At 42.9% G+C, this 16,402-nt stretch overlaps 2 protein-coding genes across 4 annotated transcripts; one reads left to right on the top strand and one right to left on the bottom strand.

Moving 5' to 3' along the window:
• Window positions 1-1,600: 1,600 nt before the first annotated feature.
• LOC115788605 (coiled-coil domain-containing protein 106-like) lies at window positions 1,601-7,158 on the bottom strand. 2 transcript variants are annotated; one of them, XM_030741710.1, is made up of 8 exons: window positions 7,096-7,158; window positions 6,941-7,011; window positions 4,377-4,547; window positions 3,889-4,080; window positions 3,667-3,804; window positions 3,355-3,567; window positions 2,638-2,798; window positions 1,601-2,293 (listed from the first exon to the last, which is right to left on the bottom strand). In XM_030741710.1, the coding sequence occupies exons 2-8, from the start codon at window positions 6,978-6,980 to the stop codon at window positions 2,138-2,140; spliced, it is 1,071 nt and encodes a 356-aa protein (XP_030597570.1). In that variant the 5' UTR covers window positions 6,981-7,011; window positions 7,096-7,158; the 3' UTR covers window positions 1,601-2,137. The 2 variants fall into 2 exon arrangements, with proteins under 2 accessions (XP_030597570.1, XP_030597569.1); XM_030741709.1 differs by having other exon boundaries at window positions 6,941-7,122.
• A 337-nt stretch (window positions 7,159-7,495) lies between these two features.
• LOC115788701 (transmembrane protein 238-like) lies at window positions 7,496-15,943 on the top strand. Of its 2 annotated transcripts, none has more exons than XM_030741842.1 (3): window positions 7,496-7,607; window positions 13,407-13,571; window positions 15,555-15,943. In XM_030741842.1, exons 2-3 carry the CDS (start codon window positions 13,421-13,423, stop codon window positions 15,722-15,724), a joined length of 321 nt encoding a protein of 106 aa, XP_030597702.1. In that variant the 5' UTR covers window positions 7,496-7,607; window positions 13,407-13,420; the 3' UTR covers window positions 15,725-15,943. The 2 variants fall into 2 exon arrangements, with proteins under 2 accessions (XP_030597702.1, XP_030597704.1); XM_030741844.1 differs by having other exon boundaries at window positions 7,502-7,566.
• Window positions 15,944-16,402: the final 459 nt, after the last annotated feature.

Genomic DNA, 16,402 nt, shown 5'->3' with positions numbered 1-16,402 from the left:
TGTTAGGGTCATTTATTTATTTTGACATAATTAATAATCTGTGTTTTGTTTGAAGCAGTGCTTTCTATAAAATTGGATTTAATTAAGAGTAAAGCTACAGAAAAATGAATAAAATCATAATAAAATCAGATGATGTGTGACGTTATTATATCGAGGCATCGATCAGCTGTTAAAGGCCTCACTGTGTTGTGTCCCTTTGACCTTTGTGATCAGTTTACAAACATGCTGCTCTGCACTACCAGGATCTTTAAGGGTTAAGTGCTGTCATACAGCATCAAACACTGACCCACTGTCAGCACAGAAATATAGCATTTGTCATATATTTAATTTATATCACATTAACAGTGTTTAAAAAGTCTTTTTTTTAGAGTATTTCTCCAAAAATATGAGGACACCTGAGTGTTGGTCCTGCTGAGCACCTCAGCCTGAAAGCACAGCTTTAACCTGCTGCTGCGAAGCCTCCAGATGCTGGAAACTGTCTGCAGCAGTATTACGATTTGTTAACCCCGAGAAGCCTCGACCAATCAGGATTAACTAATCCAGGTCACAGGTACACAAAAGTGTCAGGACACGTTTATTTTAAAGCAGCTTTTTTCAGATATTTTCCTGGAGTTTCATGACAGAGAAAAACATGATGGCGTAAAATGACTCATGTAAACCTACACTGCTCAAAAACATTCAGAGTTCAGTGACACAGACGTCAGTGAAACCTGTGTGATGCTGATGCAGTCAGCAGGTAAGAAGCAGAGGGGGCTGTCGGTCAGTTTCAGCTGCTTTGGTGTGATTGTGTGTTTGTTGTTGTGCAGAAACTCTGGACATGAAGCAGCTGTGACTGTTTTCAGCTTGTTGTGTTGTTGCAGAGTGCATCTGGGAACCTTTAGATTTTTTCTCTTTTTATGGGAAAAAATATTTAAACTAATAAAATTACCAGCAATTTTAGGCCATAAATGCTGTGGGCCATCACCTGTACCTGCATTTAATATATAAATACAGTGTATGAGGAAAAATCTGATCTACAAACCAGAAACAACCAACTTCATGGATCTTTTTGTACCATCTAGTATTTTGGTTTTGCTTTTTGTTTGGAGTCCTGATCAAAGTGATCATTTCTGAAATCCTTGATCAGAATTTCATAAACTAAATCACTTTCTTCCACCGGGGGGCGCTGCAGTCTGCAAGTCTATTTGGTTTTTTAAACTGGATATCACTTTTTTTTAGCAAAATCTTTTGGTGTAACTCTTGGTGATAAGTGATGAGTTTACACGTAAACCCTGAGCTCAGTGTATCGTCACTTTGTCAGCCTGAATCAGGGCTCATCAGGTGAGTCAGAGCGGCCGGCGGGTGGGTGGGCGGGGCCTGAGGCTCCTGGCAGGAGTACTGCACGTGTTAAAGGCTGGAACTGTAAAGCAGAGGTTAGTGTAAGTCGTGCCTGAGCTGGCAGCTCCTCTGCAGCAGGATTTCTCTTTAAATTCAGAACCATAAGGTCATTATTCTGCTCACACCCTTCACACTGATCACCAAACAATGCACTTAAGGTTATTTAATATCCAACACAACATTTTACATTTTCTGTTGTCACAATTCAAAAATCACATCATGTTTAACTTAAAGATCTTATGCATGAAATACACAAACTAATAAAGTTTGTTTTAAGTAACAAACAAAAAAAGACACTCATCAGCACAGGAAGCAAAATCAAATACTGCCACAAATATTTCTCTCTTTTATAACAAAAACTTACAGGAAATGATGCCAACAATTATTCAGAGCAAAATTCAAAACACTTGTACTCCAACTTCCATCTCATACCTGCTCCATAAACACCTGCAGGCACTGATAAATCACCCATGAAAAGAAAAACCATCTCTGAGGGCGTCATAATTAACAGCATGTATAGAGCTTCAGTTAATTCCTGACGTAAAGCAAACAAACGTTCAGTCTCCGGTGAGAAACACCGTTAAACATCTGAGAGGGAGGAAAAACAGTAACAGCTGCACAACAGAAAAACTAAATCCTATAAATCGAGCAGCGTATTGAAGAAAAAAAAAAAAAAAACTCGCCCTGTGAGCTGCCATTTAATTTTTTAACTCCCATCTTTTCGGCTCTCGGTGAGCCTGCTGCTGGCCTCCCTCTGCAGTCAGTTTCTGAACCTGTAGGAGATGGGCAGCAGCTTGTGAGTCTTCTTCATGGTCTGCACTTTGGCGTGCGTCTCGTCATCCATCGTCTTGTAGCACCTCCGGGCGTAGTCCAGCAGCTTCTCCTTGGATGCCTCAAACTCCCCGACTTCCGTCACCTGCCGGGAATGTCGGGACTGTTTACGATGCTGAAGTAATGTCAGTTTTATGGTGAGATATGCAGAAAGATGCTCTGCGTGATTAATAAAAGCTGGTGGTATTATAAAGATGGCTGAATTACTTTAAAAACAGCTCCTTGAACCTGGAAAGTCTGCATTAGGAGTATGAACTGGAGTTAATTAAAATGTATTTGAAGAAAATTAGCAGAAAGGCATCAGGTTGTTTCTGTGACCTGGATCAGCTAAAATCAGTTATTTATTAGCAGTTATCTGACTTCTGACTATAAGAGCTTCATAAATCATGAGATCTGAGCACATCATGCAGAGGAACATGAAGTCCTCACCTTCTCCGGAGCCACCAGCAGCAGCTCAGCGATGGGGGAGGTGGAGGCCATGGTGTTCCGGTCGACTCCGTGGATCTGAAAGGCTCGGGACATGCTCCTCACCCGCTGGTAGGTGGACAGGATCTTCTTGTAACGGATCAAAACCCCATCGGGATCTTTAACTGGGGGTGGGGGGTAAAACAGAGCGTTTACTGTGTGTGAGGGATCACAGGCTGAGGTTCAAACTAGGGTTTAATCCCGGGAGCCGGGATTCCCGGGAAATGCAATCAGAACCATTTCCAGTTTCCCGGGAAACGTTAAGACGGGAAACCGGGAAAAAAGTAGAGCGAAAGTACAGAAAAGAAAAGAAAAGAAAAGAAAAGAAAAGAAAAGAAAAGAAAAGAAATAGCTTCAGAATGTTAAATTTAAGGAAATATTGATTCCCGGGAAATGGCTCGTCTTTTCCCGGGATTTGATTCATGTCATTTTCGGGAAAAATATTAAACCCTAGTTCAACCAGCTGATTAGCTTCAGTAAGTGAGTTTCTAATTATGACCTCTTTGCTTGGGTTAAAAATGCAGCTTGTAGTCTTCAGAGCCCATATTTGATTTCATTAAGAACATGGAGGCGCTCTGAATAGTTTGAATAGTGGGGCCGAGGCAGCAGTTAACCCTGCGCGGGAAACAGCTGATCTTTGTCAACAGAACAGAGTCACGTGTTCTGTCACATGACCCTCACCTCTTTGTCGCTCCCTCCCGTGTGTGATCCTGAAGACCCTCCTCATCTTCATCCTGGGCTCTCCACTGACCCGCCCTCTGCACTTCTTCTTTAGCCCCTTCTCTGCTGAAGAGTCCACATCTTCCTCCTCCTCCTCCTCTTCTTCTTCCTCCTCCTCCACGTACTCATCCTCAGTGTAGTATTTGTCTTCCTCCACATGAAACTCCTGCCTGGCTACATTAAGAAACCATGACATGGATGGAGGGCATCTCTACCTTAAAATTAAATATTTAAAATTGTTCATTTACAGTTGTGTGTCGGCATCTTCCTCACCAGCATTGCGGCGGGTCCGAGATCCTGATCCTTGGATGCGTTTGAGGGTCATTCCGGACCTGGTGGTCATGGGGGACAGAGGGGAAGGAGAGCTGGCAGGCTGGACCTTCACACCACGCTGGGCGTCCGCGCTCCACTCTGTAATTAAGAAAATGCATCCAAAAAAATTTGAAATATTTGCTCATTTCTGTATGCAAGAAAGACTTTAAATGAACGCCTCACCCTCTGGACTCCTCATGCTGACGATGAAGCGATCCAGCTGGCAGCGCAGGAAGTTGCGTTCCTCCTCGAGCTCCTCGATGCGCTTCTGCAGCCAGGCGTTCTTCTCCAGAGTGACGTACAGGTGAGCTCGCAGGTTAGAGATCAGGATGAAAGTGCTGTACTGAGAGTGAGGAGGCTCTTGCACCACCGGCTCTGCGGGACACAAACACACACACACGCACGCACACAACTTCAGAGTTTGTGAATATTTATTTCTTTTATTTCACCAGAAAGTCCAAACCCCTTTTAGAGGCGGCATGCAAACATCACATTAAAGATGCAGCAAATATGTCGCAGATATTTTGGACGTTTCTGCACACCTGCAGCAGGTTTTAAATCAAACAAGGTGAGACTGAAGTGCAGAGTTCCAGTTTTAGTTAAAGTATTGGAATAACTGTTCAGGAATTACAGTCATGTTTATAGATGGTCCCACAGTTTCACTGACATACCATCCATCATCTGCTGGCCCTGGTTCAGGTGATAGGCGGGGGGTCGTTCTATACCCTCCTCCAGGGGAAAGGACACCTCGTAGGCATTCAGGTACAAACCTCCTCCTCCTCCTGCTGGAGCTGATGAAGATGATGCTGCAGCGGCTAATGATGACTGCGGCACATAGTGCTCTGACACGTGGAAAAAACAACAGAGAACTGGGTCAAGATTCAACACACAACTAATAATTAGCTTTATTAAATCTGCTGATATTTCCTCATTATTGACTAATGAAACAAGGTTCTCCACCCTGCCTGAGATAAACACCATAAATGTGTGTAAAAACACACACACACACGCACATACAGATTTGTGTGTGAAATCTTCACACTGGAAGCCTTAATGCTCAGCTCTCATTTATCACTCAAACCCAGTTTTGATTTGGCTGTGCACGTGAACCTGGCGGCGTCCTGATCTGATCCATGCAGCAGGCTGCTCTACAGAAGCAGCCTGCTGCATGGAGTCAGCGCTTATGGTTCTTTTACATGTGGATGTGCAGTGGGAATGATGAGGAAAACAAGGAGGGAAAGAGTGAAATTCCATCTTTGGAGGAAAAGGCTGCTGCTAACGGCTGGAGCGGTGAGACTGTGATCTTGAGGGTTTTTATCCAAAGTTTATGGACAGCAGGGTGACCTTCATCTGTCAGCATCTCTGTGACAGCAAGACAGTCAAAAACCAGATCAGAACGGAAAAGCTGCTGATTCACATCCGTTGTGCCATTCAGTGATTCCTCACCCCACTCCCACAGTGGAGGACGATTATAAAGCTCTCCAACAGCTCGTCTTACAGACCACTCTGAAGGTGCAGCTCCTGCTTCATGTCCAACATGGAGGAAACTCCACAGACTCCATGTGATTATTTCACAGCTACCTCAGCAATAAACTGAAAGTTCATGAAACCTACTACATATTTTAAGAACCTTTATTGTTTTTGTTATAAGAAGGTAGATGAGTTTAAATACCATCCAAAGCAACAGACAGAGCACGAGAGAGGTGAAGAAGAGAGCGCAGGCAGGGTGGAGTGGGTGGAGGTGAGTGTCAGGGGTCACTGAGACAGAAATAAAGAAGCATAAGAGAAAGGGAAGGTTTACAGGATGGTAGTGAGACCTGCTGTGATGATGGTTTGGAGACAAGAAGACAGGAGGCTGAGCTGAGGATGCTCAGATCTTCACTGGGAGGGAGCAGGAGGGACAGGATTAGAGATGAGGACGTCAGAGGGACAGCTCAGGATCAGCAGGTTGGAGACAAAGTTAGAGAAGCAAGACTGAGATGGTTTGGACATGTGCAGAGGAGGGAGGGTGGATATACTGGAAAAAGGAGGATGAAGATGGAGCTGCAGGCAGGAGGAGAAGAGGAAGACCTCAGAGGAGGTTGCAGGGACAGAAGAGGACCTGAGGACAGGGTGAGCTGGAGGCAGATGATCTGCTGTGGCGACCCGTAAAGGGAGCAGCCGAAAGAAGAAACTGAGTAAAAACAAAGAACTAGCAGAGAGACCTGAACTGAACCATCTAAAGATGGCAGTGAAAGCAGAACTTCTGAGGAGGAGATTTTCAAACCTTCATGTGGGTCAGCAAACTCTAAGAAATTTGTATTTTTAAATCAGATTTTCAGAACAGCAGAAAGTGTCTTTTCAAGATGGCTGCCCAGAGAAGCACAGGTAACAGGAAATGATGTTCACACCTGACTCGAACTGAAACAGGACGCTCCCAACAAGAAAAAGCAGCAGATCCTGACTGGGAGTTTCTGTTTCTACCCTCAGCTTTAACTCAGCAGCTGCAAACGTGACTCCACGTGGAGTTCTAGCTGTCACAGAGTGGGAGGAGCAGCACATAACAGGTGCCTGTCTTAAAGTTATGGCTTCTGACCACAACTGGAAGAATAGAATAAATATTATTACTACTGCGCCACATCGTGCTGTTTTTGCCTTTAAGCCTGGCACTTACACCTCCCCAATTATTCCACAAAATGTCCTTAATTCTTTCTTTAGGTTGAATAAATGCAGCTTTTCCAAAGCCTGCAGAGTTCTGCTGTGACCGAGCAGCTCTAACTTGTTCCTGTAGCTTAGTGTCCTACTCCCGGCCCAAGATTAAAGATAAGGCATTGAAATATAACATAAAACACGGGAAAGGAGCAGAACTTTACATTTTAAAGAGACGCTCTTATGGCCGCCAAATGCAGATTAATTACAGCTTACCAGTTGCTTGTTAAGGCTAATAAACCCACAACTGATGGAGGTTCGTCCCACAGCGTGGGAGCCTGCTGCCACAGTGAAAACCAGAAAGTGGAATTAAATGAAGAAAACAGAGCATCAATAAAACCGTCATAACAGAGAACAGAAAGCAGCGTGACTGAGGCTGAGGCGCCCACCCTGCGGGCCCCTCACTGAGGTAGTTTCTCTTCACATGTGCAGTTCAAATAAGCCCGCCGCGGCCTGCAGCGCTCGGACAGCCTTTCAAAGTTTCATGTCTGACTGCAGGACCTGTTGTAGCAGGTGGATGCACCGCGTAGCTACGAGCAGTGGTTACCTGGTGGGCTTGCATCCTCTCTGCTGGTAGAGGCGTTCATGGCTGATAGCTCTGCAGGCAGCAGCTACAGACTGGTAATAAACCGGATGTTTGGATAAAGCAGTTATTATTTGTCTCCAATAGTTCTGTGCGCAGTTATACTTCAGTAATACAACCTGAAACGACCCACAGCTGCAGCCCTGCAGCTCTGCTCACGCGCTTCCCGCCGCAATTACCTGATTATACTGGCGTGCACAGGTGTACCGCGCGCAGATTTGGTTGGCTCACACATGCGCAGAAGCGCGTATTTTTTTTCCCCAAAACAGATTAACGTTAAATCAATAAAGCACAAGTGGTGAAATGAACATATAATATACTTTATTAATGGAATTAATATGAAAAAAACTGGCATAAAATAAATACATACATAAGTGAAACGATTAGAATAAAGACTGCGTTTGAAAAAAATACTTTTCTTCGTGTTTATGAAGCTCCCAAAAATCATTGGGAGCAAAGAAAAAGAAAAGGAAGAAGAAGCTGAAATCCCCACAGGAAACGTGTCACCTGAAGGGCGTGGCGCCGGCAGGTGAGGAAGAGGCAGGACGAGGCGGAAGTGAAGAAGAGCGAGCCGCAGCGAAACACGTTAAGTAAGGATTTTTCTCTAAGTGAGCGGACACAGCAGCGACACGTGAGTCACAGTTTATGTGTGAAAGAAAGTTTTTACATCACAGTCACTCTGCACAGCTGGGGGGCTTCTCAGACTATTCCGTCTCTGTTTGAAGGCCACATGAAGCTCTGCAGTGTAGCCATGAAGTCTCAGTCATGTGTCACTCAAAATATAATGAACAGCATCAAAGGCTTACTCTGTGGACATACTGAACAAGGACTTTGTGAGGTTTCACTGTCGAGGTTTTAGGGATCCGTTTGTACATTTTCTGCATCATTTCTGTCGGAAATGTCTTTAAAACCAAAAATGGAGCTCCAGGTAAGACTCTGTATCTATTAAAATTAATCTATTATTTTCCCTCGTGAGTCAGCCCACATACAGGTCTGATTTACTCCTCTGTCCTCCGTGCGTGGCCCCACCTGTGGTGCGTGGCCCCACCTGTGGTGCGTGGCCCCACCTGTGGTGCGTGGCCCCACCTGTGGTGCGTGGCCCCACCTGTGGTGCGTGGCCCCACCTGTGGTGCGTGGCCCCACCTGTGAGCGAGTGCAGAGTTTAAATGGACTAGTTCTTATATAGTGCTTTTCTACCCTGAGCACTCAAAGCGCTTATACAACATGTTTACATTCACACCCATTCATACAAGCACTTCCATGATTAACTAAGCTAAGTGCTTTTATTATCGAACATTCACACACATTCACACTCCAGCGCTTGCATCGGAGAGCAGCTTGGGGTTCAGTTTCTTGCTTAAGGATACTTTGGCATGCAGCCTGGAGAAGCCAGGGACCAAACCACGAACCTTCTGATTAGTAGGTGACCCGCTCGACCTCCTGAGCCACAGCCACCCAAATGTGCAGCCGTTCACATCAACGACAGATTAATTGAATTCATCACTGGATTTTAACAACTCAGATTTCACACATACCTGTAACTTTACCTTTTGTCAGTGCAGTAATGTTAATTTTAGCTTTGTAAAACAGAGGTTCTTTGATTCATGAATCATTTTCATGTTCTTCTGGGTACAAACCAAGCAGGAACTCGCTGACTTCTTGCCTAAACAGTTGTAGCCTCTGTACATTTAATCTGCTTCATATGCCTGGTGTAGTTTTCTTATAAGAGTTCAACATGGGCAGCATCCACAACAGTCAAGCCTCTTATGATGATCAGGCAATTAAAATTTTGGATAAGCAGCCACTAAGAGTAATGAATCTACTGTCATTAGCTTTGTAATGAAACAGACAGGATGAAGGTCTGAGTGTTTCAGAGTGGTTTCTGGCAGCTTGGTGCTGTCTTCAAATTATCTAGTAAGCTACTTGAGCTAGGGCCTTCCAGACATTTAGGTATCTGTTCCCATGGCTCTGTGAATATGGACCCTCAGGAGAGTAGAGCTCATAGAAAATGGAAAACTCAAAATCCCTGAAATAGATGAACGTCTGATCTCTGACAGCAAATTTGGAGGCCTGTAGAGAGCAAGGCTTTGCAGGTAGGGGGCTCTACTCACATAAAAGGACCTCTTTCCTCTTCAGACAGCTCAGATCAGGTGAATGGGTTCACAGATATTAACGTTACAGTGTATCTGCCTGACATTGTTGGACTCGGACACTGAGCGGATAAACTCTCGTACGATGTGAGAATGTAATCAAACTGTTTATCAGAGGGAAAGTGTGATTTTTAGGATGCCCGAGCCCGACATCAGCTGGCATAATGTTAGCTTATAACCAGCTGCTGCTGTTGTTTAGCCGGCTCATTATCAGCTGAGTCAGGAGGCTCTCATGTCTGATCTGCTGACAGTAAGCAATTGCAACAATGTGGGGAATAAGTAAGCGTGTTTATGGACGTTCAGTTCAGGAGATGAGGCTTGAGGTGAGGAGGAAGAGGATGGTGTTTTATCCAGATGCCGGTCACGGCGTCTTCACTTCTTTGGTGAAGGCGACCCCTATCTCAGATGATAAAACAAAGGTATGAACCTTCATATCTCGAGTCTGACGGTGCAGACACAGATTAAAATTTGTCTTCGTGGCACACGATCGCCTTGGCGTACTACAGACTCGATTCAAGCTGGTGGGGTAACATGGGGATTAATTAATATGTTTATGAGTATGCACCAGTATGTTGGAAGATGTAATTACACAGTAATCAATGTATATTTATGAGAATAATATTCTAATTTCTATGAAATAAATGTAAAAAAACACTAACTGTACCTTTAAAGCTTGAATATGAAAAAAAGCAATTTTTTCATCCAAATTCAGTCTGTGTAGATTCTCAGTTATCCAGGTCATAGTAGTCTCTGGAGCTTGAAAAAGGCGACTGGACTTCTTTTTGTTTCTTGAAGACGTTTCACCTCTCATCCGAAAGGCTTCTTCAGTTCTCAACCAAATGGTGGAGAGACCCAGGTATTTAAACCCCTGTGGGCGTAGTCCCCTGGAGGTGGTTATGACCCTCTATTGATCATGTGCTTGAACACATGTGCCCAGGTGTGAAGGGGGCGTGGGTCATATTTAATCAGTGGTTTCAGTTGAAACCAACTTAGGACTCCGCTCCATTGTTTCCTGTGGCCTATTGAGGTCACTGGAACAAAGGTGTGAATGGGGGTTGAGACGTCTGGGAAGGGAGCTCAGGACAGCACTGTAAGCGGGGGAAAGTTGGTGACGTAATCCACCTCCTCTGTTCAATGATGGTTGTTCACAGTGGACATAGATGGCTTCTTTCACTCCTCTTTCAAACCATCTGTTTTCCCTGTCCAAAATGTGGACATTGGCATCCTCAAAAGAGTGCCCTTTTTCCTTCAGATGCAGATGTACTGCTGAATCTTGTCCTGTCGAAGTGGCTCTTCTATGTTGTGCCATTCGTTTGTGAAGAGGCTGTTTGGTTTCACCAATGTAGAGGTCCGAGCACTCTTCACTGCACTGAACAGCATACACTACATCGCTGATCTTGTGTTTGGCGGGTTCATCCCAAGGACAAACCCGCCAAACACAAGATCAGCGATGAGAACTGAAGAAGCCTTTCGGATGAGAGGTGAAACGTCTTCAAGAAACAAAAAGAAGTCCAGTCGCCTTTTTCAAAATCCAAATTCAGTGTAATATTCCTCAGGTATGACACCAAATACCAACTCAAAATTACCTTTTTTAAAAGAGCGAGGTTATGTTAATAATGTGTTGGTGTTCTCTCTCATTTTCCCGACAAACATTATGTATGATATTGATTTTTATCCTTTCCTGTGTCTTTTTAAAGTCCAACTATGAATGCGCGTTGCAAACAGGCTCAGGCTTTAAATGCTGTAATACACGGTTTATGAAATGTGCTGGTCCCTATAAGCTTGGCAGGAGTTACCTGCGTTTACATTGAGCAGTTATAGGTGCCGTTTACACGAAGCCGTTTTCACTGGAAACGGTGTCGTTTTGATGCGTTTCAGCCTTTCGTTTACACGATGGCGTTTCAGAAACGATCCGCGTTTACACGAGGACATGTGAAACGATGAAAACGATGTAGTTCCCATGCCAGGCCACAAGTTGGCGTTGGTTTTCTCTTTGCAGTTTGTTTACGCAAGACGCGCATGCGTGGAGTGACACAGTAGGTAGTGCGGCAAATTGTTCATTACTTACAAAACGGCCAATGTGAGAGGTTTTGTGTGGACCGATGATGAGGTTGGATCACTGCTGCACACAACGCTGAATTACAAAACGGTCAAAACACAGGAAAAGCATAAGAAGCACTCGTGAATCCGCGAGTACTGTTTATCAGTTTGCGCGTGCGCGAAAAACTGGCCGTCGCAACCATAGTGCGCATGTGCGAGTCGAGCGTTTTCAAATCACCCCGGTTTCAAGTGTTTACACGAAAACGCAAGCCGGTGCGTTTCTGAAACGCTCCACTCTGGACCCCGTTTCTGAAACACATCGTTTTCACTCTGTTGTCGTGTAAACAGAAGGCCGAAACGCATCAAAACGACACCGTTTCAAAATGAAAACGGTCTCGTGTAAACGGCACCTAAAACTCTGATATGATGTCTGAAACAGTGTTTGTCATCACTGTCACACCAAGTGTGTGTTCAGGGTGAATTATGTGCATGAACTACTTTATCACTGTGGCTTTAAGTGAAGGACTTGAATCATCCATCACTGCATCGTTTTAACACCAGCTGATGCTGCAGCAGTTTTACTTTTCATGCATTTCAGTGGATCTGTGGTTCTGCTACATTATAACTGTCTTTGCTCCTCCCCCCCAGCTCTATTATGGGCACGTATAACTTTTTTTTAAACCAATCTTTATTGAACAGAGATATACAAAGCAAACAGGTTTCGTATTAAAGAGCAGCACATCAAAACAAAAAGACTATATAATTTCACTGTGTCCATTGTGGGAAAGTGACAAAATCGGTTTAAGTAAGAAGACATCCCCAGTTAAAGGAGAGGGAATACAGTAATACAAAAACCTTTTTTAGTCAGAGGTATCAGGAAAATATTCCTGCTAATTAGAAAGAAAAATATTGTTCTTTTTATTATTAATGGAGTTAAAGGATTTAGTCAGAGACTTAAGTTCTGAGAGAAAATGAATGATGTTGGGTATAAAATTTGTAAACTTTTGCTTTGTGAGTAAAAGATTTTTGCATGTATAGTAATAAAATTAAGCATATGATCAAAATTAACAATTTTCAGAGTTGGTGTAATAACAGATAATATCCTAAGTGTAAGTGTACACAGAATTTATGTGGCGTGGAAAAGGTAAAATTCAAGGTCACTCCAAAATTTCTTAGAAATGTCACAACTAAAAAATAAATGTGACGTTGTTTCTGAATATATTTTTACAAAAAGTACAGGAGTCATTAACATCAGTAAATCTGGCGATATTACAGTTCACAGGATATATGTTATGTAATATTTTAAAGTGTACTTCTTTGGCTTTGTTGGAAATACAGTATTTGTGAGGTAAGAGGCTTTCTCCGGTCTCTGTCCTCACTTTGAGCTCTCCAGTAGAACGTGGCCCTGCGTACCACACTGTTCTTTCTCTGAAAGCACCGGCGTGTGTGTCCGTTACACTTTCTATCTATTAGTTTAATTCCTTCCAAAGTAAGCGCAGGTAGAGCCTCTGTAAATTCATTATAACTCAACTGATTTTTTACACGTTGAATTAACTCTTTGGAAATAGCATTGATTATCTTATTAAATTCACAGTAAGTGACAGGAAAACTATAAACAGACATGAAGTGCTCATAGGATGACATATTGCCAGTACTATAGATTAAGGATGTGGTTAATGTCTCTTTCAAACCAATTAAGGAAGAATATGGACTTAATCAAAAATATCGCAGTGATTCCAGAGGAGCACCTTGTGAGGTGAAAATCTGTTTCCAAGTTAGTTTGGCCTGCTGATGAAATTTAATGGGTAATTTACTAGGTAAAAAGTTACACTTTAAGAGGAAAGACAGGCCTCCTAATTTATTAAAGATGTGATTTGGGATGAAAAACCAGATTGAGTTGGGCTTTAGGAGCCCTTTTTTTTAACCAGTTAACCTTAAAGGTGAAAGAAGACCTTCTGCTTCACAGTTTGAAAATACACCTTTCTTAAGTTTGTGTGATTTATTTTTCCAAATGAAGAAAAATCTTGTTAACTTCTGTAGCTGTTGAATCATTAACAAAGAGAGATGAGGAAGGATCCACAAAGCGAGATAGGATGAAGAGCTCTGCTGAGAATAGACGAGCCGGGAATTAAAAATGCATTTGGTTTATTCTGTTATTCTGTTCGACAAATTTAAATTCTGCCTGGCAATAAGATTTTTTGTCATGCTTATACTCAGATATCTCACTGTCTCCTTGATAGGAATATTACAGATTATGGGCGCGTATATCGGGCTGTCCCACTGTAAACTGGCTCTGGTCTTTGCTGTCTTCATGGATTTACTGGGTGGAGCCGCCCTGCTGGTGGGAGTCTTCGCCAATCTGAAGATGCAGGAGAGAGACTACGGAGACTTGTTGGTCTACACTGGTATGTTTGTGTGGTTGACTTGGTGACTTCACTGTGAGAAGGAGTTATTTCTGAATACATAAACCCACGCGTAGAGGAAGGAATTTTACACATTCATATGAACTTCAGTTTAAAAGGGTTAGGCTCTTTGCAAATGTTATTATCGCTTCAGGTTTTCTGAATTGTTCCCTGCATGGTTGTAGTCTGCACAATGACACACCTCTACTGCTCCTGCAAGCTAAAAAAAACTGTTGGACTGACAATGGGACCAAAAAGGGAGCTGATGCTGCAGAAAGACACATCTATGCATCATTTACCTTGAGGGAGCCGAGGCAGACAGCTGTTGGAAGATGTGATTCTCTGAGCCGAATCTCGACGTGAGGGAGCTTCAAAGGCAAATTTCTCATAGTAGTAGAAACATTTGAGTCATCCATCCTTCCTTCCTTCCTTCCTTAAATTGAAACAAGCTTCCCTGTGAGGCATGTAGAAGTATGTGCAGGAGCAAAATTAAAAAAAAAAAAGTTTTCATATAAGATGTATTTGATTAAATTCTCCATCATGTGAGTAGCTGGCACCGTGAGGCTTGTGATGCAGGTTTGAATAGTAGCCTTCTTGCATTGCTTGGCTGAATGACTGTTTGAGGGCCTCACGTGGTCTGAACTCTGTGTATGGCTTTGTGGGACATAGATTTTATACTTGCCAACAAACTGCACATATCTGATGCAATTAACCCTGACTGGTGTGGCCTTTATTGAGACTTTGACAGCCTGCTAGTGTCCAGCTGCTCAGTTTGACAGCCTGGCTATAAAACATGCAAACTAGAATGTAAACATCAGCTATGAAGAAGACATGCTCAAAAATATTAGCAGCAATATCAGAAACGTAACTAAACAGAGTAAAACTAATGCCTGACTCATTCAGGATATCCACACAGCAGTCATTTATTGATCATATGTCCAAGAAGATGAAGCAAACTGAACTGATGAAGTGACTGGGAGTGACTGTAACACAATCAAACCAAGTGGGGGCAAAAGAGCCGCATGTGAAATGATTCCTTTAACAGAAGGTGGGAGCCACTGATTAATAAGGAAGGAGGAAACAAAAGGCTGGCCTAACTCCTAATCCTGCCACATGCAGCTGAAACATCAGCTTTGCTTAGGAAGGTTTACAACTGAGGGAAGTGACCCAGAAATATCAGCCTGGCAGCCATGATCAGAGGAAGGAAAGGAAAGGTGCTTCAGTGCTTCCTTTATTACCTCCTTTAGCTGAACACACACGAACCATCCTTTATGAAAGGAAATAAGATAATAGCTCTATCCAATAATTCATAACAAGACACCATCAGACTGTGAAATAATAGATGGTTTACTTTAGGGTAAAGTGAAGTGCTGCAGCAGCAAGAGAGAGATATGATAAACTGTGATTTAAACATCAGGGTCAAAGTGTGATACGCCCCCAAGGGTGGTCGAGAATAAGGGAGCTAAGATCCTGTGGGACTGTGCCTAGCCTCTGTATACAGTACCAGTCATAAGTTTGGACGCAAGTGTGACGGTTACATTAGTGCAATAGAAGTAGAGATCACAAAGTGCTCAGAGGGTAAGTGTGTCCTGCCTGCACAGATCTGAAGTTGAACTCTGTTGGGTAACAAAGATTTTACTGCAGCTTCCTGCTGAAAACGCTCTGCTGCTGTTTGACGCCAGAAGGTTCTGCAGACCAGTATGTTCCTTCTCCTCACAGTAACTGACTCTAGGAGCTCTACAGGACCCTCCAGCCTTCCTAAACCACTTGTTTAGCTGACTAGGAAACCATAACCCTACCCTACAAGCAGTGCAGATCATGTGTGTGTTAATTATTAAAGTGTTTTTAGGTGTGATACTACAGCTTGTATTTTATTATTATTTATGACTTTTCCTCCTTCTCAGAACGGGCCGGGTTGCAATTTTTCTGTTTCTGTGAATTTTTACGAGCTAATAAACGAGTGCGGGTGCTGTGACCTCTGCTCAGGGGCGCTGTTCGTGGTCATGTCTCTGGCCGGGTGGGTGCTGTGGTACAGCGGAAACATCGAGGGCCTGACGCCCGCAGAGGAGACGAAGCAAGGACACATCAGCAGCGCCGTCGACCGCCTCGCCCGCACGCTCAGCCGTAAGATCCGCACGCACGGGAACCGCTACTGAGCAGGAAACGCTTCCATTTCCCACGCCTGCTGATGATTTCAGTATTAATGAGAAACACACACTGAATCACACTGTTTGTGTACTGAAAGTGTTACAAACAAAAAAAGGTCCGACTGTTACAAAGCTTACTCATTATGGTTTATTATGAGCAGTATTCTTATTTTTACTATTATTATTGGACTGTTTAACAAAGCAGTGGTGCCTTACTGGATTTCAATAAAAAAAGCCTTTTTATAATTTATGGAAATGTGTTTTTTTTATTTTTTGAAAAGTTCATTTAAAAACAGACATTAAGACATTTTATTTCAAAATAAAAACTCAAGCAACAAATAAATTAGAATTTTAATATTAATACAGCTATCTGTCACTGGAGACAATGTTAGTCTATAAATACACATTTACTGCATATTATCTAATTATATGTTATAATTAAGGTTATTTTATGTAATATTTTACAATCAAGAGTCAATAAATGCTCCCTACTGCCATCTACTGGTGGGCAGCAGAAATTACAACAATACTTTCCATCTGTGGCCTTTACAGCATGACAAGCGTCTGCAGGATAGTGTGTGTAACTTATGTGTAAGATACAAGATTAATAGTTTTATAATTATACTGAGGAGGAAAAAAAAACTAAATCCAAGAGTTTTAAAAGTTTGGTGATTTTTTTTTTTTTTT

This window comes from Archocentrus centrarchus, chromosome 11 (assembly GCF_007364275.1).
Source record: "Archocentrus centrarchus isolate MPI-CPG fArcCen1 chromosome 11, fArcCen1, whole genome shotgun sequence".
Classification (NCBI taxonomy): domain Eukaryota; kingdom Metazoa; phylum Chordata; class Actinopteri; order Cichliformes; family Cichlidae; genus Archocentrus; species Archocentrus centrarchus.
Note: the sequence above shows the minus strand (reverse complement) of the source record. Positions and strands in the feature narration are given on the sequence as shown.